Source organism: Bos indicus, chromosome 15 (assembly GCF_029378745.1).
Source record: "Bos indicus isolate NIAB-ARS_2022 breed Sahiwal x Tharparkar chromosome 15, NIAB-ARS_B.indTharparkar_mat_pri_1.0, whole genome shotgun sequence".
NCBI classification, from domain to species: Eukaryota; Metazoa; Chordata; class Mammalia; order Artiodactyla; family Bovidae; genus Bos; species Bos indicus.
Window position 1 is genome coordinate 29,962,442 of NC_091774.1, and position 22,620 is coordinate 29,985,061.

Here is a 22,620-nt window from a genome sequence, read left to right on the forward strand (position 1 = left end):
GGATCACATCTAGTGAAGGCCTGAGTCTAAGGGGAAGCTCCAACAGGAAGTCAAGCTCTGAAGGGGAGTCTGCCTACTTCCTGGGTCTGAATTATGTAGGGTTGACTGTATACACTCAGACATTGTAACCCATCCAGGTTAATGCACCAGTACAGGTAACACACAGTCAGGGAAGCTGCAGACCCTGTGACAGCTCTGTTTGCAAGTCCTACAAGTAGAGTCTGGGCCAGGCCCCAGATATTTTGGAGGGAGCTCTAGGGTGCAGATCACAATCACAGTCTGGGGATTTCAACCCTATGAGTTCTTAAGGGAGCTAGACAGACAGGAAGGCTGTTGACTCTAGGAGAAGTGAGTGGCTTGTAAAGAATAAAGTTCCACTAGTTTAGCACGTTTATAGATTAAAGATGTCAGCAATGATTCTGAACCCCTTATAGCTTTCCCTTTACAGCTTTACAGGGGCAGCATTCAGATCGCCCCTGTCGGGGCATGGGTGTGAGTGACTAGGTCTGAGATTAGGCCATCCGCCTTGTGCTCCCAAGAGGTCACTGTGGTAAAGAGGTCACCAAGAGGTAAAGAATCTGCCGGCAATGAGGAAGACCCGGGTTCGACCCCTGTGTCAGGAAGATACCCTGGAGAAGGGAATGGTAACCCACGCCAGTTTTCTTGCCTGGGAAATTCCATGGACAGAGGAGCCTGGTGGGCTACACTCCTTGGGATCACAAAAGTCGGACACGACTGAAGCTACTTCAGCACGCACGCACATAGAGTTATAGTGATCACAGAGTACGTGTCAAGTTCTGGACACATACTGAGCACCCTATAAACACGAGTTACGATTTGTTACATTGTACGGGTCCTTGTCAGTGTTCCCGATACGTTTGGGGTCTCCCTTAACTATTGCAGGCGCTCTTTCCTTTCACCTTTCCCAGCCAGACAGCATTTGGCAATGCTCGTGACTGGTTGGGTTTGCGCACAGGGAGGAGCCGGGAGAAAAACGTGCGCAGCAGCGAAAGGACTTGCAGTGGCGCCTACCAGCCGCTGGGGGCCGCGGGGCCTCGGAGTTCTCCCGCCCCCAGAGGTCAGAGGTCACGGGGCCGCGAAGGAGAAGCTTTGCGTCGCGGCTTCCCAGTCCTAGGCAGATGGCGCCGGCGCAGCGTTGTCCTCTTTGCCGCCAGACTTTCTTCTGCGGTCGCGGGCACGTCTACAGTCGCAAGCACCAGCGGCAGCTGAAGGTGGCTTTGGAGCGGCTCCTGCCGCAGGTACGGACGGGAGGCTGGAGGGGACCATGGACGGCCTGGGGCGGGGCTGCGGGCGCGGCTGTGAAGGCCCGAGGGGTGGGATCTGCGGATCCTGCCGGCGTCCTACTTAGCCTGTGCGCCTTGGCATCCTCTCCGCCGCAGGTGGAGGCCGCCCGCAAGGCCGTCCGCGCCGCTCAGGTGGAGCGTTACGTGCCCGAGCACGAGCGATGGTGCTGGTGCCTGTGCTGCGGCTGTGAGGTGCGGAAACACCTGAGCCATGGAAACCTGACCGTTCTGCACGGGGGGCTGCTGGGGCATCTGGCCAGGTAAGCGCCGGCCGGAACCGCATACAGTATTGTTTATGTTAATCTATAAATGAATGGAGGGAGGCTCTAGGGTGGGTGAGAGGAAGAACGTTTTTGTGATTTGATCAGATTGGATGATTCAGTCATCTGGTAGGCATGGCCAACCCGAGGGGTAGCGGCCTTATGGTCCCAGTGGTCCCAGTGCTGGGGTGGCCTTGACTGGACAACTGGCTCAATCAAGGTTTCTTCCCATCACTTCCTGTCAGATTGTCACATTTTTATTGGAAGGGGGAAACTGGAGATCTTGAGGAAACTACTGTTAGTATTCTCTCAGCCTTGCCCGGAGACCCAGGTGTCAGTTTGCATTATTTATCAAATGCTATGTAATATTCTGTAATCTATCATTGAGATTACTTGTCCTCTCCATTCTCAGTCCAGAGCACAAGAAAGCAACCAACAAATTCTGGTGGGAAAACAAGGCTGAGTTCCAGATGAAAGAGAAGTTTTTGATCTCCCCCCAGGACTTTGCACGGTAAGTCATTCCTTCACATGATGAGGTAGCAGAGTGTGGATTCTTTGCATCTGTGTCAGGAGCTTCCTCTACTAATTGGACACTTTAGAAAGGACTTCGTTAGTGTCCATTGTCTTTGTAGCACTCATTATTCTAGGCACCATGTTGAACACAAATGAAATATGACAAAGTCCTTGAAAGGTTTATAATCTAGTTGGTGGGGTGGGATTTACAATGTATTTAGCAAGTAAGAGAGGCTTCCCTGGTAGCTTGGATGGCAAAGCGTCTGCCTACAATGCGGGAGACCTGGGTTTGATCCCTGGGTCGGGAAGATCCCCTGGAGAAGGAAATGGCAACCCACTCCAGTATTCATGCCTGGAAAATCCCATGGACTGAGGAGCCTGGTGGGCTACAGTCCATGGGATCGCAAAGAGTCGGACACGACTGAGCGACTTCTGTCTTCTCTTCTCTAGCAAATAGAGAAGTATATAATAAAAGCTGACCATAGTCAACTATTTAAATATGTGACAGACTACTAAGTTTCTTTAGAAATAAAAGATGCTTTTTATAGAGTGCAAAAATCTGATGCTCAACCAGTACCCACTTTTAATAGTTTTAACTGGCCTTGGAAGGCCCCAACTACCTGGAGTGTAGGAAGCTTGGCAGCACAGAGGGGGTGAGTTGTGACTGCCTCACAAAGAGGACTCATGCAGCCTCACATCACCACTTTGATTGGGACTGTATTGAGATTATGGAGAGTGGAACCCAAGGGGATCCCAAAGCCAGAGTTAAGAAAATACATGGTGTTTATCATTCCTTTCTACTCAGAGTGGAGAATAATGAGGAATTAAGAAGTACTTAAATGCCATCACCTTGTCTTCCCTGTTCAGACCGGGAGGAGATAAGAAACTGAGGCCAGGGACGCCCCTGGTGGTTCAGTGGTTAAGACTGCATTCCAATGCAGGGGGTTCCCATCGATCCCTGGTTGGGAGCTAAGATCTCACATGCTTTGCGGCCAAAACAGAAACAATATTGTAACAAATTAAAGACTTTTAAAAAAGTGGTCCACATCAAAAATTTTTAAAAATTAAAAAAAGAAACAGGCCACTTACTTGTCACAGCCTGACCCAGCTCTATAGAATTTTTGGTGGATGAATAAAGGGTAGTTAGCAGAAAGGTTATAATTGAGAATTATATGGATGGACTCTCTGAACTTTTTATTTAAATATAGTTTTGATTTTTAAACTGTATAAATTTCAAGCTCACACAAGACAGGGCCAGGCCAGGCTTGACTGATTTGACCCGTAAAGATACAGATGAGCCACTTTTAGATTCAGGCAGCTTATTATTTACATAGGCAGTGAAAAGAGTAAGCCCAGAGTGCCAGCTTCCCAGGTTGTCCCACACCCCAAAAAGAACCATAGTGATACAAATAGGGCTGGGTGACTGTAGCATGAACTGTGGGATACTGTTGTTGGGGAGCCAAGACTAGACTGCAGCTCCAGGGTTTATATCTGCAGCTCTAATCTGAGAGCAGAAAGCCCCATACACCATCAGAACTGGGAGTTAATGAAAAGCTGTTTCGTAATGGCCTCCTGTGAGCAATGAGACGAATGGGAGATGGCTTCCTAGCAGTTCCTTTCAGACCTCCTGTCCTCTTGTGTTCCGGGAGGATCATGCAGACCTTCTGCCAAGACTTTGATAAGCTGCAGTTCAAGGCTTTGCCTGTAAGGATTGCCAGGGCACCATGGTAGAGCCATTCCCCTATATAAATGTTTTACATATTAAAATTAGGCAAAGACAAATCATCATATAACTTAAATTGATAACAATGACAAAAGAATAAGAATTTAAGTAACATCTTTAAAAAAAATTTTTTTTTTGGCTGCTCTGGGTCTTGGTTGCTGAGTGTGTGCTTTCTCTAGTTGTGGAGTGGGGGTTCTCTTGTTGCAGCTTACAGGCTCCACAGTGCTGGTTCAGTAGTTGCGGGGCACAAGCTTAGTTGGCTCGCATCATATGGGATCTTCCAGGACCAGGGATTGAACTGGTGTCTCCTGCATTACAAGATGGATTCTTAACCACTGGACCACCAGGGAAGCCCAGAATTCAAGTAACATTTGAAAACAAAAATCTATTTTCCAAGGACTAAAGAACTGCAAAGAAATCTTGAGCTTTGCTTAGTAGTCTTGTTGATAGTAGTACTGATATTATTCAGATACTTTTGTGTGTATTATAGGATAAAAACTACTGCAAATATATTGTGCCAGATATGGGACAATTTGGACATCAGAAAGGGTAATTGATTTTTTTAAGTATGGTAATGGTTTCATAGGCTGTTCCTTTTCCCAGGAAATACATACTGAAAAATTTAGAATTAAGTCTCATGTTCTTGGGAGAAAGGAAAAGAGAACTGGAGCCAGTATGGCAGAATGTTAACAGTGAATCTGGGTGAGAGGTACATGGGTGTTCATTGTACTACTGAGATTTGGTTTCTGGGAGCCTGACACTATTCAGAATCCAGAGAAAAATGATCTACTGAGGATCTTTTCACAACTGGCAGGGACTGGGATTCTGGGGTGACTTGCCCCTTTCCTTTTTAGATTCAAGAAATCCATGGTGAAAAGTCTGGATTCCTATGAGGAAAAAGAAGATGAAGTGATTAAAGAGGTGAGTTAAAGGAAAGGCCTCTGAAGGACCCAGCCCCACCTTCTGGTACCTGCCTAAGTCACCCCTCTCCCACAGATGGCAGCTCAGATCCGAGAGGTGGAGCAAAGCCGGCAGGAGATGGTTCGGTCTGTCTTAGAGGTTGGTTTCCCTCGGAGGAGCCAGAGCAGTATCCAAATCCACTGATTCCTGGTTCTCCCAGGTCCAGCATTTCAACCTACCAGCTCTTCTGATGAAAAATTCATGGACTCCATCTGCTTGTCTTGAATTCCCTTCCCTGCCCACCAGGGGGCAGGCCTTATCAGTGGAGAAAATGTGGGCATGGCTGGGAGGGAGGGAGGTTGCCAGATGGGGCAGTATCCTCAATTTGTTTACTTATGGAGGTGGGGAGCATGGCCTAGGCAAATTCTTAAGCATTCTAGACACATTTATTTTTCCTGAATCAAACTCAGCCTCAGACAGTGCCAGACCCAGAAGAGGGCTCTTCAGCACCTGGAAGCCGGAAAGGGACAAACAGGTAAAAGACTGTTAGGAAACCTCTTATTGGACATTCTGATACCTCTTAGAACGTTCTGTAACTGTGATCAGGACATGGAAACAAATCTCATTCTTGCTGTCCTCATGGCTAAAGGACCTTGTCTGCCAGCCTGGCTCCGGTTTGTCTTTTTCAGCCAAGTAGCCTCCACCTCACAGCAGCCCTCATACTTGGACCTGCCTCCAGCCCCAGAGCTTGACTGGATGGAGACAGGACAGCCTCTGACATTCATTGGCCATCAGGTACAATGGGAAAGGGCTAATGCCCCCTCGGTTCCAGGACACCCATCTCCCCTGGCTTTTTTTTTTTTTTACCCCCAGCTACCCCTCCCCTGGCTTTTCTGTGTATTCTGACCATTCCTGTTTGCAGGCTTTTCCCTCTTGCTGCCCTGTTCCACAGCATCATGTGCTCATTCCCCAGCCTCCATGGTATCCACATGACCCCCACTGTCACATAGGAGCGCCAACTCCCAAATCATCCCGTGCCAGTTCCAGCTCAACACAGGGACACTTACAGATACCCACAGGCACCTAACCCCCACCACTCCTTTCTAGTAACTGTAGACAGATTATCACCTTTTTTTCATCTCTCACATTCCCTCAATGAGTATGCCCACCTCCTTTTTTTCATCTCTCTGATTTGCTCAGTGTGTATGCCTTGTCTCCTGAATTTGGCCTCTATTTCACCTTGGAACAATCTCTACTCCTCCTGCAATCTTGTGCCAAACACGAGAAATAACCTCATCACCTGCTATCTTACATCCTATCCTCCAGCCTCCTGCTATGCTCTTTACTTTTGAACATCTATTTGCTATTTTTTTTAAACTGGGGGATAATTGCTTTACAATATGTGTTGGTTCCTGCCATACATTGTGAGTCAGCCATAACTATGTCCCCTCCCTTTTAACTTCCCTCCCACTGTCTTAAATGACATGTCTTCCTTCCCTCCTCTACTTACCCATACCTTCCCCTTCAGCTGTCACTTTTTCATGGAAAACTTATAAATGTATGTCATACCATGTAAAAAGCTGTGAATGTAATTTGTGTAATTCATACTTAGTTCTCTTCCCCAGTAATATGTACGCTCTGTGAGGAAGGGGTTTTGTTTACCTACCATGTAGTAGCACTTTATTTTGGGACATCTCCAGCCTGAGCCCTTGAGTCTGGTGGGGACGAGACTGTCCTTCAGTGATTTCCTACGCTCTGTGAGGTTTAACATAAACCCAGCGCAGCATCAGTGTTGTGGCAGTGGTTCCATCCACCTCCTGTACAATTTCTTCCTCTAGGCTGAGTATCCTTATCATCTCTTGGCTTTCTTATAATTTTCCCCCCATTTTCCACTACAGGATACACCAGGAATCGGTAACATACACTCAGGTAAGGCCCATGGCAATGTTTCTTTCACTGGTAGGAGGGTACCCGACACATATGTCAAATGCATCTAACTCAGAAAAGTAACAAACATACGTTTACCTGTTTACCAGATTTTCTTACTTTCATATTTAAGGTGTTTTAAAGTTAGTAAATGTTGGGACATGGTAATTCTTACATGGGTTTTTGTTCAACCTCTGTATTTCTTAAAATAATACTTAATATTTTTATATTAAAGAGAAACAAGAACTATAATTCTTTTATAGCAAGAATGCATGCAGTTGTGGAGACAAAATAAGGGTATCAACTAAATAGGGTCCTACTGTATAGCACAGGGAACTGTATTTAATATCTGAAATTACTTGCAGTTGAGGGTCAGAGTCTCTGTACCTTACATAATGCCCACCACAGCATTAGACCTGCCACAGCCAGACAGCCTCTTTGTGTTTCAACTAAGGGAAAAAATATTTTGCCTGAAAAACACTGCAAAACTTTAGCTTAATAAACATGTTTTTCAAAAAAAGAAAAGCATCTGATGAAGAACCTGTATCTTCAATATATGAAGACCTCTCAAAACTCAGCAGGCTTCCCAGGTGGCACTACTGGTAAAGAACCTGTGTGCCAGGGCAGGAGATTGAAGAGGGATGGGTTTGATCCCTGGGTTGGGAAGATCCCCTTCAAGGGTCATGGCAGCTCACTCCAGTATTCTTGCCTGGAAAACCCCAGGGACAGAGGAGCCCAGTGGGCTACAGTCCAGAGTCAGACACAACTCAAGCAACTTAAGCATAGCACAAAACTCAATAAAGGCATATAAAAAGTTGGTCATCAAAACAGCTATAACAATGGACTTATCTGGTGCTTCAGTGGTTAAGGGTCTGCACTCAATGCACGGGGTGTGGGTTTGATCCCTGGACAAGGAATGAGTTGACCATGTCACACAGCAAAAAAAAAAAAAAAATGTATGTATGCAGAACTCTTCAGAGAAGGCAATGGCACCCCACTCCAGTACTCTTGCCTGGAAAATCCCATGGATGGAGGAGCCTGGTAGGCTTCAGTCCATGGGGTTTCGATGAGTCAGACACACCTGAGCGACTTCACTTTCATGCATTGGAGAAGGAAATGGCAACCCACTCCAGTGTTCTTGCTTGGAGAATCCCAGGGACGGGGGAGCCTGGTGGGCTGCCGTCTCTGGGGTCGCACAGAGTCAGACACAACTGAAGCAACTGAGCAGCAGAACTCTCATAGACTGCTGATGAGAATGCAAAATGGCGTAACTACTTGGGAAGAGTTTAGCAGTTTCTTTAAAAGTTGAAAAAATCTAAATGTGCCCCAACAAATCTGAACAATTCAAAGGATACTCAACAAGGAAGGAATGACTGATAACTGCAACACACAATCTCAGAATAACTGCTAAAAGGTAGACAAGAGTGCACATTATATTCCATTTATGCAAAATTATAGAAGAGGCAAACTAATCTATAGCAACAGAACACACATCAGTGGTTGCCTGGGCCTGGGAAAGGGGTATAAAGGAGGTGCGCTAAAAAATAATTTAAAGGGGCACAAGGATACCCGGTGTGATTTTACCCCAAACATTTCAAATTCTACACTTTAAATGTGTGGTTTGTTATGTCATGCCTCCAATAAGCTTGCTGCTGCTGCTCAGTTGCTTCAGTCATGTCTGACTCTGTGCGACCCGAGATGGCAGCCCACCAGGCTCCCCCGTCCCTGGGATTCTCCAGGCAAGAACACGAGTGGGTTGCCATTTCCTTCTCCAGTAAGCTGAAGCCCCTCTAATTCCCATGGTCCATAACTCAAGTGTTTTCATTTCTGCTTAAAGGGTCTTCCTTTTCCAGGTGCCACACCTCCCTGGATGGTCCAAGATGAGGACTGTAGCTCTGGGAACCAACAAATAGGACCCTCCTATGAAGAGTTTCTTAAAGAAAGTAAGTTAATACAGGAATGGTGATGGAGGCTTCCTACTCTGTAAGTCTTCCTACTCAAATAAAACTGCTCATTGTAGAGGAAAAACAGAAACTGAAGAAACTCCCACCAGACAGAGTTGGGGCCAACTTTGACCACAGCTCCAGCACCAGTGCCGGCTGGCTGCCCTCTTTTGGCCGGGTCTGGAATAATGGACGCCGCTGGCAATCCAGGTACCAGCCCAGTGTCAGGACCTCAACCTGCTCCCCCCATGTGGAGATTTCACTCTTTGTGCTGCTAACCTTTCATTTCTTTTCAGGCATCAATTCAAAACTGAAGCTGCAGCAAGAAACAAACAGCAGTCACATAAAGGAAAAACGCTAATGGCTTCCTGATGTATTTCCAACCACCATAAAGTTCAAAGCCAAGGCAACAAATCTGTTATATGCTATTATCCTATAACTACCTTTCTTAGGAACCAGACAAACCCACTTATTTGATGTAATAAAGTTTTATTTTTCAAAATGTACAGCTGGTGGGACCTGTTTAAAAAAAGAAAAAAAAAAAAAAAATCAAATCAGAATGACAGACCCTTGTGAAGGGGATGTGTACTTCGTATAGGAGCCCCAGGTTCACGAATCTTCACCAGCTCACCTGTTCATGCATCTTCACCAGCAGCTGGGGCATCTCCACCCTTGGTGTTTCTGGTGTAAATCACTTGAGCTCTGTGCTTTGAAACCAATTTAATAAGTCCTAGGAAGAAAGGACAAAATTTTCACACAAAAGTACTATAAAAACTCAACAAACTAAAAATGCTCAATTTAAGCATGACTTTAGGAGACATGCCTACATTTCTTGCTGATAATCTAATCGGACTCACCCCTTAAAAAGAAGGGACTCATTACCTGCTCTTGGGATGGCTACCCTCACAACACTTTACTGTAATCTGAAAATCACTGTTTCCACTGTTAGGCACTACCAATAGTCTAGATTACATGCTAGAATTGTATTGCTAACTTCTAACCTACTGCATTTAAAATGGCTAACATGGTCAGCCCAAACTAAGGTGCAAAAAGCATACAAGCCAGTACAACACACTCGCCTCTCACCTTTACTAAGGAGTTCCTGAAGGGCTGCTCTGGCCAGGGAACCACGAATCTTCAGTCTCTCAGAGACGACAGCTGGAGTTATAAGCTTATAGTTGGGAACTTCTTTACAGAGTTTGTCATATGTTGCTTTGTCAAACAAGACTAGGTTATTGAGTTTGTCCCGAACTTTGCCTTTGGACCACTTCTGCTCACCAAAAAAAGTAAGAAAAAAAAAAAAAAATCAGTGCTCTCCAAAGAACCAGTATTTCCCTTCTCCGGAACAATCTGACTCAAAGAACTGTTACACGGTTGCACAGCTATACAAGAGTGGGTCTGTCCCTTGGCTGCAGAAACCTATAAAATTCAGAATCTGCAAACACTCAGCAAATTAAGGTTGAAATAACTATAGAGCCAAGTTCAAAGTAAAAGAGACTTTGGTTACTGCTGAAGGCGTTGGAGACACTACGTTGGTGGGAAAATAAACTATCTTTGAGGCTTTCGGATATTGGCTGAGCCCCACTAGCCCAATTAAAGTAGCTCAGTATACACTTTGTCATTTCCGAGTAGCATATACACCCCCGTTCTTTATGAGAGTCAAAACCAAAACGGTGATGTGAGTATAAACTCTTATTAACCTGACTCTAAACCCCACAACCTTACAAGCCATTTGCTACAGTATACGGAAATGAGACTAGACGTCCCCAACATCCCTCACCGTTTGAGGAGCTTTACTCCTACCTTCTTTTTGGCCTTGCCCCCAGATTTGTTCACTGGATCTTTGTCTTTCTTGGCCGACTTTCCGGCATCTTTCTTCTTCTTGTCGTCCTTGGGCGGCTGTAGGAGAAAAACCGGAATGCGGCCAGGTCACAGGCAGCCCTCCACGCTCCCGCTACTCCTTCGCCCCCCACCCTGCCTAGACTCCACTACCGGAGCACATGGGGCAAGCTACAGCCCTCCCATCTTCACACGTGGCCCGACAGTTATGTAAGCCCTCCTCCGATGCTGCCCCAAACGCGCGCCGGCACCGCCCGCTCCCAGAACCACGCCAGCTTCCCCTACCCCAAGCTCACCATAGCGAAGCCCGGAGAGCAGCTGCAGCCACTGCAGCCTCGCTAAGATGTCGGACAAAAAGGAAATGCGACCTGCGAGCAAGCCCAGAAACCTCCAGCCGCAGCGATTGCTTCCGGGACAAGGGGCGGAGCCACGCACAGGAAGTTCGGAGAAGCAGGTCGGGCTCAGACCGGAACTGGCTGCCGGAAGTAGGGTCAGTCTCCAGAACGTCACACTCTCGGCGTTATCCCTGGCTTTTCGATTTTGCAGCCAGTTGAGAGGTTATATTTTATACTTTCCTGGCGCTAAGATCCGGTTAAAAGGAAAGGAGAACAATTTTATAGGTCCCGGAAACTAAAGTCCCTGTGTTAGTGACACCCAGGCGTGCTCCAAGTGCTCAAGCGCCTCAGCGGGCCCCGCGGGCCTGGGAAGGGAAGCGAGGCCTGGAGCGCCGAGGGCGGGCCCCGTGCTGCGCGTCCGGGGCGGGGCCGGGAGGAAGAGGCGTATCCTAGTCCGGCAGCCTCGGCGGCAGCTATGGCGATTTTCAGTGTTTATGTGGTGAACAAAGCTGGCGGCCTTATTTACCAGTTGGACAGCTACGCCCCACGGGCCGAGGCTGAGAAAACTTTCAGTTACCCGTTGGATCTGCTACTTAAGCTGCACGACGAGCGTGTGCTGGTAGCTTTCGGCCAGCGAGACGGCATCCGGGGTGGGTTAAGGCTCGATCCCGGGGCGCGGGGGGGTGGGGGTGGGGAGGCGGGGCCAGGTGCTGCCTTGGTGGGCCGCTATCTCTGGGCGGGGGAGCGGATGAAGTTGGGACCCGGGTAATTTGTACCGTTGGCGGGATCCGCAGTCAGGCTTGGTTGACGGTTAGCTTCGCCATTGCAGTGGGCCACGCAGTGCTGGCTATCAATGGTGTGGACGTGAATGGCAAGTATACGGCCGATGGGAAAGAGGTGCTGGAGTACCTGGGCAACCCTGCTAACTACCCGGTGTCCATTCGATTCGGCCGCCCTCGCCTCACCTCCAATGAGAAGCTCATGCTGGCCTCGATGTTCCACTCGTAAGTCCCACAACTCTTCCTAGATTCTGTCTGTCTACTCTTGGCTCATAGGCTGACTGGATTAGTGTAATTCTGCGCTCAGAGACTTGCTGACTGGCGGTGCTTACCTTTCTCTAAAAAAGTAACACAGTCCCTCAGCTGTGTCCCACGCTTTGTGACCCGCCCCCCCACCCGCCATGGACTGTAGCCCACCAGACTCCAGTGTCCATGGAGTTCTCTAGACAAGAATACTGGAATGGGTAGCTATTCTCTTCTCCAGGGGATCTTCCCTACCCAGGGATGGAACCTGGGTCTCCTGCATTGCAGAGGGATTCTTTACCATTTATTTGAGCCACCAGAAACGCCCCATCTACATAAATCCATTCCATAATTGTGGGAGATTTTATTCCTTGGCTAAACCTTTGCTTGTTTTTCTGATTGAGCTTGAGTAATAGAAGAAAATTCATATTTATGACTGGGGTCAGAGCAGTCCTTATCAATTGGCCAGGTGAGTGGAGTCCATCTAGTCATACCAAGAGTGACCTGAACATAACTAAAATTTTTTGTAAAGTAAATTTTCTCAGGGCCAGCCAGTTAGAGCATTTGAGGGGAGAAATCCACTAAGGTAACCCAGAACTACTAGACATAGCTAATTGGTCACAAACCCAACAGTTGGGTTGATTTCTGAAACTAGCATAGGATCATGCCCACGATAGAAAAACATTTGATTTGTATGCCAAGGTTCATGAAGTCAAGAAAATATAAATGATCGTACAAGTCGTGTCAAGGATTTGGGGCAAGTTGTCCACCTCCAGTGTCTTCTGTTCTTGGTGTGAGTGTAGGGTCCCATCAGCCTTCTCTGCCTCCTCCTAAATCATCAGTTCTGTGTCATGAAAAGAATTGATCCAGTATGACTAGGCTTTAGGTAATGCTGGCAGTGGTGTGATTTTGTTTGCCTAAGTCACCTTCTCTTTCCTGAGTTTTAATATGTTCATCTTTAAAGTAAGGTGATTAAATGATCTTCAAGATCCTTTTCTGCTGTCAGTTGTATTATAAGATGGGTTGGATATGCATAGTCAGCTGGTGGGTAAACATGGCACGTAATCCGAGTGTTAATTTTACCCAAAGTTTTCAATGTATTATGTTTTGTAGCAAAGTATGAATGTAAAATACATGCAGAATTCAAATGGATTCTTAGGAAATTTTGATACTGCTGTTTCTATTTCAAGTTGTAATTTAAGTGTTCAGAAGATAAGGGTCACCTCGGTGGAAAAGTTTGAAAAGCACTCCTCCCGTATAGCGATGAGGTACATTCCCAACTTTGCCTTTCTTGCAAATAGGCTGTTCGCAATCGGCTCCCAGCTGTCTCCTGAACAGGGCAGCTCAGGCATTGAGATGCTGGAGACAGATACATTCAAACTGCACTGCTTCCAGACACTGACAGGTACGCGCTTCCAAACAGGTTAGAGACATGCGATGGGTCTGGTTGGAGGAAGGCATTGACCAAAGTTGGCTCTGGTAAGCAAGGGGGTGGTGGTTAGCCTTTTCTGGGACAAGTGCACAGTTATTTGTTTTGTGAATCTAAAGCCAATATTTAATCTTGACGGCAGTTTTGTCCATGCTCAGCCCTCGTTATCCTGTGCGCAGATAAACTCACCTTAGTGTTCTCTCAAGTTGCACACATTTTGGAAGGTGTAAGTGTTGTTCCAAAATGAAACTGGAATGCCAGTTGAAATGGCCTTTGGATCCTGAGTGGCATGTCCTCACTTCGTGAAGGCAGAGCACTGAAAACTGCCTGAGTTTGTTCCCTGCCTGGCGCTTTCTGCTGAGGGGCACCCAGGCCAGAAGTAAGCGACAGAGCTAGAACCCAAAGCCTAGTCACTCAATCAGCTGGGTGGTGCTATAAAGTCATTTCACTTCTCTGCTCTCACCTGTAGATTCAAAGGCTTGCTTTTCATGTTTTATGGGGCAATAAGGATAAAATAAAAATGAGCATATACAGTGCTGTACAAACAGGACAATATTATTTGCTGATTCTCTACCCTTTGGTAATCATTCATGGTCCCTCTCCAGGGATAAAGTTTGTGGTGCTGGCGGATCCTAGACAGGCTGGGATAGATTCTCTTCTCCGAAAAATTTATGAGATTTATTCAGATTTTGCCCTGAAGAATCCATTTTACTCCCTGGAAATGCCCATCAGGTAAGCCGTCCCAGTCTGTAGATTCTGGTCAAAGCCTCCTTGTTTCCTTTCCCTGTATTTTCTTCCCCAGTGTCATTTTGAAGTGTAATAGAATTATTTTTAAATAAAACAAAAGTAACTAGCCTTTCACTTACTTATTCTTTGAGAAAGCAAGGACTTTCCTTGAGGTTCATGGCCTTCAAGCAGAGTTTTCACTGGCTGTGCCTCTGTACCCACGGCGGGGAGAGAGCCAGGCCTAACACTTTGTCCTTACTTGTGCCTCCTGGGCCTGGCGTAGGTGTGAACTGTTTGACCAGAACCTGAAGTTAGCCCTGGAGGTGGCAGAGAAGGCTGGAACCTTTGGACCTGGGTCTTAGGCTGAACCTGCAGTGGACCCCACCAAATTCTTAAGAGATCCTACAGCAGGAATCCTGCGGTTTCCACTTTGATGGAGATCCTGGCAGCATTGTTATTGCACTTGAAAATGGGAGGATGCTGAGCCTGATGACATGTTCTGATCCCGAGCCTTAATACCATTCTCTCTTTCCTCCTATATCTATCATGGTCCTACTTCCCAACTCTATACAAATTATTTATAGGAGGTAGGCCCATAAATGTTGTAATAAACATTCCTTTGAGCTCAGTGTTTGCTATCCTAATTGCTGGTTTGGGGGAGAAAGCCTCAGAAGGGGAAACAGGAATGATAAGGGAATTCAAGGAAGCTGAGATACTGTGTTCCAGTAGAAAACAAAACAAATATATATTAAGTGAATGAATGAACATGGGACTTTGAAGCAGGAGTCTTGGATTGCCACTGACTTCCTGGGTGGTGTAGTGATGATAATGAAAACGATGGAACATTTATCAAGGGCTCACAGCCAGGTTTTACTGCTTTATTTCACTTCATCCTCTCCCTTAGCTCAGGATGTTCATCCTGTTTGTGTTACAGATGAGATTTAGCAAAGTACAAACTCTCTGCTTCGAAGTCTCAAAGCTAGTTACCAGCAGACCTTGAACCTAGACTTTCTGACTATACTGTTGCCTCCCTGCAGCAAGTTATTTAAACTGCCTGACACCCAGTAGCGTCATCTCTCAAACGTTCATTGAATTCTGCAGTATGAAGTTGAAGGCAGAAGAGGCAGGAGCTTAAAGGAGTCCATTTACCCTTCAGCTTTCCTATTCCAGGGGAATGAAGTCTCTCTTGGGGTAGAGAATGCAGGTATTAAGGGAGTATTTCCCAAAGGAAAGCTATCTCTGGCTTGTATTACACCTTTTGAAAGAATGATTCACTGACAAGGTTAGTATCAAATCTAGTTTTAATTCTCTATAACAAATCTTTCTACCCTCCCACCTGTTGTACCCTTTGTATTGGTGAGAGTGACCCTTTGGCCCTGGAGTCCAAGGTATTGGCAGGAGCAGTTGCCCCCCTGCTGAGGCCTTCTGGCAGAAGTCTTGGGCCATGGCTGCCCAGCCGCGGCAGGCAGGAGATGCCTCACCTCAGGTGAGGATGGGGTGAGATGGAGACAGGATGGGGTTCAGGAGAGGGAGAAGGGTATAGGAGACACTCTTAAGTGCAAGGGCTTCCTATTTGAAGGCAGGAAATAGGAGCTAATAGAGTCCAAGAACAAAGGTTGTCCTTTAAATAGAGATGAGATGAGCTGGGACCTCATTAACTACTGATAACTTCCTAGTGCCACGTAGATAAGGGAAAAGGAGCAGAAAGGGGAAGTCAAAGGTGTTAGTCAAGACGGCCCCCTCCCTCCTTTCCCTTCCTACCCCCACGGAGGGGAAAGGCCACAAGTAGGACAGGATGCTCCGAGCCTGCGCTGTCTTCACTCAGCCTTCTTGGGCACTCGGCCCATCTTGGTGCGGATGTTTCGTAGAAGGAAGAAGGCACCTGTGCTGGCCGCACAGATCACCTCAGCCACCCAGAAGGCTGTGCTCCAACTGTAATGTTTGGCAATGGTGCTGAAGGGCAACCCAGCCAGAAAGCCTCCCACTGTCATGGAGGAGGAGAAGAGCCTGTGTCACTGTGAGGCTGGAGCCAGAGGGGCTTAATCCAGCCCCTCGCTGCCTGAGTGCAAGGCATCAGTGGGGGTATCACTTACCATTGGCCATGAGTCCCACAATGGCATGGGAGGTGCCACACAAGTTGGGAGGGGCGCACTCATTGGCTATAACTCCAAACAAGGCAATGGGACCATAAGAGGAAAAACCAAACACAGCTCCCAACACCAGGATCCAGAGCTGTAAAGGCAGTGCAGGGTGGCAATTAGAGTTTGAGAAAGACTGCCACCTACCTGCCCCTGCCACAGGAGAGAGTGCTTGGCCCTGGGAACAAACAGTTGTAAGGAGAGAGTGGCTTCTGCATACAGACCACTTCCCAGTACATGTGACTACAGGACTGGAGGAGCAGGGGCCACACTGAACCGACCTAGGGGCCTGTGTGGGTAGGTGAGGGAGGTACGGAAGCCATCCCTCTTGAGTTAGATGCTGTCCCCTCTCAAGATTTGTGCAAGCCAGATTGGCTAGGGACGAGGCAGAGCGCGGTAGGATAAAGGTGAGACACACCAAGAGAGAAACCAGAGATAAAGATGGAGCACCTCATTCTCTGTAAAGCCTGTGATCTCAGCAAGAGGGTGAAGAGCCGGAGTCCAGAAAGCAGTATCCTAGAGGAGCACAGAGTGGAGAAGAAACCAGGCCCAGAGTCAAGGAGGGGCACCAGAGCATAGAAGAGGGGAACTGAGGAACGAACCGCTGAAAAGGACAGTCCGAGAAAGGCCAGGGAGAGGGAGACAGAGTCAGTGGCCCTTGCTTTCTCATCCTTGTCCCTGCTGTGAGCCAGGCCCTCTTTACCTTGGGGGAGTCACTGGTCACAGTGGCCCGGAAGAGGTACATGGACGCCGTCATGCCAGCCATCATGAACAGGAGCAGGCCATGGCGGGGATTCCCGTAGATGGACAGCCCTGCCTGTGGGCACAGTCCTGGCAATGTCAGGCCCCAGGAGCAGCAGAGAACCCCCACCCCTGGACTCTGACACAGCAGGCCTCTGCTGGCTGGTCTTTGGCAATCCCACTGCAGTTCTTGGCCCAGGGCAGCTCTGGGAGGCCCTGAGACCTGCTTATTATGTTCTGAGGCCAAACTCCACAACATCCCTTCCTCCACCTGGGGCAGGCTCGAGGACATGGGCTGGCAGGCTGCACCCAGTTTTCCTGGGGCTGTGGAGAAGCTAGGCAGAGAGAAATGCTGGCTCTCCTTGACATCATTTAACTTCATCTCCACATTCTTAATGAAGAAAAATATCCTGGAAACATTCCCACTTCAGCCAGCCTAAACCAGCACATGCCAAGCTGCATGTGCCCCAGGGCTCCCACTTCTGGTGTCCCAGTCATGCTGGGAAGATTTAAAGGGACCCTCCTCCTTCCTGTCCCTTCTGCCCACTCACCTTGGCCATGGCCCGGTCTGACAGGTAGCCAGCTGCGATGCTGCCTACAAGGCCCCCAACCTCCAGGGCACTCATGTAGGAGCTACCTGCAGTGAGGAGTTGCAGTGGGAAGAGGGAAAGGGAGGGTGGAAGGGCGTTACACCTTGGGGTTGTTCCAGACTGGCTTAAACCCAGAGATGCACAGGGTCCCCAAGAGTGACTGACTATGGCTGCCTGAGTAGTATCTGGCCTCAGGAAAGAGGAGGGGGGATAAAGGGAACTGGGCCTGAATTTCCCATCCCCTGCATTGGCTCCTGCTCCCTAGGCCTGCCCCATCCCAACACTCATCTCACCCACAAGGGCAGACTGTCCTCTCTCCTGGATGAGGAAGAACTGGCCCCAGTCAGTACAGCACGTCTTTACTCCAAACACCACAAGGTAGCCGGTGGACAGCACCCACAGGTAAGGGGTCAGCAGCAGCTCCTGTAAGGTACTCTCCTCCTTCGAGGAGCCTGGGGGTGGGAGGAGGCCAGGCCTCAAACTCTGCTCCAGCTGCCCTGCCCACCTCAAGCCCCCACCACTCATTAACTAGCCACAGGGACAGAGTCCATCCACAAATACAAGGATCAGCACAAAGGTACCCCTTCACCTACCGTTCTGCCCTCTCCCCTCCACTGCAAGTCTCAACCAGTGAACGATAATGTGAGAACCAGTGAGGATGGAGGAGGTACCCAAGACACTTAAGCTTAGGATGCTGTCCACACAAGGAACTGGCTTTGTTATAAGGAAGGACCAGGCTATAACGTGAGTCATAGCATTTGTTGGCTCTGCCACTTGGCTGGTACTACTGTCTCAGGATAGAGTTTTACTTACGCCCCACCCACTCCATCAGCATCCCTCCCCTGACATCCATTGGCTAGCACAGGGCCAAGCATACAGCTATCTTCAGTGAAAGTCTGCCAGGTGAATGATAAAGGAAGGTTCCCAGAGGTTGGCTTCAGTGGGTACTCACCCTTCTTGCCCTTGGAGGGAGTGGGGTCCAGGTTTTGGAGTCCAACATCAGCAGGTTCATTGCGGATGAGCAGGAGACAGAGGAAGGAGACGGCTACACACAGCGCCCCAGACAGGGCCAGCGTGGCGCGCCAGCTGTAACTCTGGGCGAGGATGGTTGCCAGGATGGGGCCCAGCCCTCCAGCCAGGTTCATGCTGGTTGATAGGATGGCCCACCAAGTGCCAAACTGAGATGGTTCAAACCACTGTGGGGCAGAGAGGAACAGAGTAGGTGCCCAGACTCCAGTCCATACGGAAGGTGGGGTCAGGTGGGACAGACCCAGGAGCTCACATTACAGGAAGGAGGCAGAGGGCGCTTCTACTTGGCAAGGCCAATTCCCTCATCTGCCACCTGATCCCACCACATTCAGCCTCCTAAAATATCTTGACAAGCAACAGGAGCTGGGCTGAAACTCCTGAGGAACCTGCTCTGGGGTGGAGGTGCTGGCGCGCCCATGTAGTCTTTAGGTGTCCTCTCTGCCAACCTGAACCAGCTCCTCGGAAGCACTCACCTTCCGTAGGACCTTGCCACATGGGGGCCAGCCCAGCCCCTGTGCCAGGCCATTGAGGAACCAGAGAGCAGCAAAGACAGGCACTGCGGAGCTCCAGGAAAAGACTATGTTAACCAGGCCAACCAGGAGGAGCCCAGAAGAGAAGAGCCAGCGAGCACTCATCTGGTCAGACAGCACCCCGCTCACAAACTTGCTGATGGCGTAGGCAGCGGACTGGCTGCTGGTGATGAGCCCTGCAGAAGAGGAGAGCAGGGAGCAGGACAGCTGGGGGGTTAGGGATGGGGCAAAGGCACAGGAGGGTGGAGGAAGTCATGGGGTCAGGTGTGCAGAGGTGCCTGGCAGGGTGAGACAGGTTCCTTCCAAGAGGAAGGATTCCTGACATTCATTCATGGTGTCAGGCTGTTCCTTCTATCTCTCCATTAGCATTAGCCCCAGGCTGACCCATGACTTTTCAGCCTCTTGGAGAGTTCTAGCAGTAGCTGTCAGGGGGCAGGACAGCCCTCCTCCCTGTGATTTTCAAATACTTGATTTCCCCCTTAGGGCCTCTGGCAGTTCTCTTGCCCCATCTCTGAACATGGGGCAAAGGCTTAGACTTGGACTCAAGGACCTTATTCCTCCTGAAGGGATAGTCTGCTAGACCACATGGAGTCATTGTGCCAAATCCCCGGTTCCCAGTGCTCACAATGTCAGCAGCCAGCACTTACCCTGTGGTCTAAGCCTGCACCCACAGAGATGCAGAAACTGCTCAGAGTCCCCCTAACACACAGTGTCTCTGGGACACCTGTTGGTCACAGGCACACATGCACACACACATCAGAAACGCAGCCGTCAGACATGCATAGACCATACCCACAGTCCTTTACCTGTGCCCACTGACATGGATCTCAGAGCTTCCTCATCCTGCACATGCACTGTCCCTTGGGCTCAGCTGTGCAGACGATCCACACACATTCCGCGCGTATACCCACCACACTGCACAGACACCCAGCTTGTCCTACTGGTCCTGTGTTCCTGGGCCCGGGACTCACCCAAGTCATCTTTGTCCAGAGGGATCTCCTCCACCAACGACGGCATGACAAAGGAGAAGGTCTTGCGGTTGAAGTAGTACAGGCTGTAGCCTCCAAACATGGCCGAGAAGATCACGGTTCGGTAATACCCGTAGCCTCGGGCTGCCATGGTGGCAAGGAGCAGGCCCTACTGGCTGGGACACAAAGTCTCTGACCACGTCTGGGGCTGGCGGGCTCTCAGTGCCAGGTCTGCTGAGTTAGGCTTTTTCTGCTCCCTCCTCCACCCAGCCTCCCAGGCTCCCTTTATAGCCTCCTTCTGGACAATCATTAAGCCTGGGGCGGCTCCTAGGGAACCCGGTGTCCTGACGGAGACAAGAAAATAGGAGATTACTGACGCCCAGGCTGTGGGGGCTGGAGGGGGTTCGGGAGGGAAGGCAGTGTCCCTGACCTGGGCCAGCACCCGGTGTCCCCAGGATTTCTTTCACGGCGCTTCCGCCTCCGCGAGCCTATGAGACCAGCGGTGATTAAAGACTTATCCTAATTACTTTTGTCTCCTTGAGCCCAGGGGAGGCAGGGGTGGAATGATCCTGCCGGCTTCCTCAGCCACTTACCTCATTCATTTAGGGAAAGTTTATTGAGGGATTACTGGTTGCGAGGCACTGCACTAGGTGCTGGGTTAGTTTCTACACATACACATTCAATCAGACACGAACTCCAAACAACCTCTCTTCCAAGTCTTCCAGAGTTGAGTTCAAGCCCTGTAACTCCCGATGCTTCTTGGCACACGGTGGGGTGTAACTGTTTATTGATAGTTGCAGACCTGTAACCAAGGGGAGGCAGGAGAAACTCCCCAGCTCAAGACACAGTGTCACATCGAAAGCCCCGCTAGGGGCTGAGGTCTGATCGCCTTTACCCTTGACGTCAGTATGGGCTCCGGTCTGGCAGGCTGGGGCTTCAGGGACCGTGACCTGACAGCCCGTGGGCGGGAAGGTGCAGCGGAGGACTCCCGGCGTAGTCCCCAAGCGCCCCGCTTCCCAGGGCCCCGGCAATACGTCCCTGGCTTTTCAGCTCGGTGGGGAAAGCAACTGGAGCAGAAGGCGTGGGCGCAAGCGGAGCAGTTGGCCGCTCGGAGGCCCCAGAGGCCCCTCGCTTCGGCGGCCGAGTGGCTCGGCCTGACGGGGTGGACCCGAGTGGTAAGAAGGGGAAGGAGGGAGCGAGGCCGCGTGCTCTCGGCACCTGCCCAGCCCCGTGTCCTCAAGATACCCAGGACACCCGACTCCGGCTGGGAATGGACGAGGGCTGGAGTGGTGCGGAGACCCCAGGACTCGTGTAACACAAAGGAGCCGGCGCCGACTGGTCCCAGACAGTGCTTTGGCGGCCCCTCGACCCAGCGAGTGCCCTCACCCCTGAACCGGCAGCCGCAGAAACAGCTCCGTGTGGGGTAGAAAGTTGGGCCTCCGACAAAAGAGCCCCAACACCTGAGACTCGCGCTCCAGTCCCGCCCTCAGGAGACGCCCCTCCCCCGCACACCGCCCCCTACCTGAACAGAGGTGGGAGCCGGAGTAGCAAGGGGCGGGGCCGGCCGGGCCTGTCGCGCGCATGCGCCCGCGCCCTGAATGGGGCGGGGCCTCCGCCTGCGACTTGCAGTCCTGAGAGTCAATCCTGCTTGCAGTCCTGAGAGTCAATCCTGCTCTAATGGTTTAGGTTTAATCTTGCGGGTCACACGGTCCTCGGACTAGGACAGCGCCGCTTAGGGGCTGGAGTCATATGTTCCCTTCTTAACAGATTGGCTTCGAGAAACCATTTTTCAGTAAGTGCCTCCGGCTACCAGTCACTGTTCTCACAGTCTGGGAAATGTCTTGTGTTTTCTGTAAGAAATTAGTGCAGGCCTCAGTAAGCACAATTTGAACATTTATCTTGTGGTCAGACTGTTGGGGACATAGTTAAAATAGCTGGAGTGTTTAAAGTGTGGACCCTGAGTAAAGCTTAAATTCGAATTCCGGACCCACTACTTGGATCAGTGTGACCCTGGGTAATTAATAATCTCTATGAGCCCCAGTTTATTACCAACCTCATAGGGTGATTGTGAGGGTTGAACAGATTTAGAGCTCCGAAAATTTAGATAACTGCTTTCACCGAGTATATAAAAGAATTGCTGAAATTATTTTAAGTGCTTCAAAGTTGAGAGTAAAGCTGTGTTTTGTTTTGTTTTTTAATCAATTATCTATTTTTTGGCTGCTCTGGGTCTTCAGTTGCTGTGTGGGCTTTCTCTAGTTGTGGTGAGCTGGGTCTACTCTCTCATTTTTGGTGTGCCTGCTTCTCATTGCGGTGGTTTTGCTTGTTGCTAAGCATGGGCTCTAGGGTGCATGGGTTCAGTAGTTGTGGCGCACACAGGTTGCTCCATGACATGTGGGATCCTCCTGGACCAGGGGTCGAATCCGTGTCCCCTGCACTGGCAGGTGGATTCTTAACCACTGGACCACTAGGGAAGTCCCAAGAGTAAAGCTCTTTTAGAGTGATGTTAAAAACACAGCAGCAGGTCCAAAATTGAGTTGCTTATGCTAAGCCCCGCATCACCCAAGGGAGACTTCATTACAGTTTTGCCTCTCCCAGAAATGGGATCTTAATAAGTTAATCAGGAGTTGCCTGATCAGTACTAGTTATGTCATCTACCTGATAGATCCTCTACCATTCCCTAAAGGAAAGTAACCTGGTAATAACC

At 49.4% G+C, this 22,620-nt stretch overlaps 4 protein-coding genes across 8 annotated transcripts; 2 read left to right on the forward strand and 2 right to left on the reverse strand.

Moving 5' to 3' along the window:
* The first annotated feature begins 1,068 nt into the window (after positions 1-1,068).
* Positions 1,069-9,075, forward strand: CENATAC (centrosomal AT-AC splicing factor). Of its 2 annotated transcripts, XM_070803520.1 has the most exons (12): positions 1,069-1,259; positions 1,401-1,564; positions 1,977-2,075; positions 4,655-4,721; positions 4,797-4,859; positions 5,171-5,235; positions 5,390-5,495; positions 6,599-6,629; positions 7,148-7,228; positions 8,480-8,569; positions 8,647-8,779; positions 8,866-9,075. In XM_070803520.1, the coding sequence occupies exons 1-12, from the start codon at positions 1,140-1,142 to the stop codon at positions 8,939-8,941; spliced, it is 1,095 nt and encodes a 364-aa protein (XP_070659621.1). In that variant the 5' UTR covers positions 1,069-1,139; the 3' UTR covers positions 8,942-9,075. The 2 variants fall into 2 exon arrangements, with proteins under 2 accessions (XP_070659621.1, XP_019830742.1); XM_019975183.2 differs by lacking the exon at positions 7,148-7,228 and having other exon boundaries at positions 1,070-1,259.
* On the reverse strand, positions 9,038-10,845 carry RPS25 (ribosomal protein S25). Its single transcript, XM_019975184.2, has 5 exons — positions 10,705-10,845; positions 10,373-10,468; positions 9,656-9,839; positions 9,201-9,299; positions 9,038-9,088 (listed from the first exon to the last, which is right to left on the reverse strand). Exons 1-4 carry the CDS (start codon positions 10,705-10,707, stop codon positions 9,205-9,207), a joined length of 378 nt encoding a protein of 125 aa, XP_019830743.1. The 5' UTR covers positions 10,708-10,845; the 3' UTR covers positions 9,038-9,088; positions 9,201-9,204.
* TRAPPC4 (trafficking protein particle complex subunit 4) lies at positions 10,737-14,548 on the forward strand. Of its 2 annotated transcripts, none has more exons than XM_070803521.1 (5): positions 10,737-10,965; positions 11,573-11,747; positions 13,067-13,170; positions 13,800-13,926; positions 14,204-14,548. In XM_070803521.1, the coding sequence occupies exons 1-5, from the start codon at positions 10,752-10,754 to the stop codon at positions 14,280-14,282; spliced, it is 699 nt and encodes a 232-aa protein (XP_070659622.1). In that variant the 5' UTR covers positions 10,737-10,751; the 3' UTR covers positions 14,283-14,548. The 2 variants fall into 2 exon arrangements, with proteins under 2 accessions (XP_070659622.1, XP_070659623.1); XM_070803522.1 differs by lacking the exon at positions 10,737-10,965 and adding an exon at positions 10,975-11,393.
* Positions 14,549-15,203: 655 nt separating this feature from the next.
* On the reverse strand, positions 15,204-21,517 carry SLC37A4 (solute carrier family 37 member 4). Of its 3 annotated transcripts, none has more exons than XM_019975156.2 (10): positions 21,439-21,517; positions 19,920-20,260; positions 18,892-19,124; positions 18,342-18,585; positions 17,683-17,841; positions 17,351-17,436; positions 16,762-16,875; positions 16,509-16,574; positions 16,014-16,152; positions 15,204-15,904 (listed from the first exon to the last, which is right to left on the reverse strand). In XM_019975156.2, the coding sequence occupies exons 2-10, from the start codon at positions 20,065-20,067 to the stop codon at positions 15,738-15,740; spliced, it is 1,356 nt and encodes a 451-aa protein (XP_019830715.1). In that variant the 5' UTR covers positions 20,068-20,260; positions 21,439-21,517; the 3' UTR covers positions 15,204-15,737. The 3 variants fall into 3 exon arrangements, with proteins under 3 accessions (XP_019830715.1, XP_019830713.1, XP_019830717.1); XM_019975154.2 differs by lacking the exon at positions 21,439-21,517 and adding an exon at positions 20,510-21,368; XM_019975158.2 differs by lacking the exons at positions 16,509-16,574; positions 21,439-21,517 and having other exon boundaries at positions 19,920-20,377.
* Between the last annotated feature and the right edge of the window lie 1,103 nt (positions 21,518-22,620).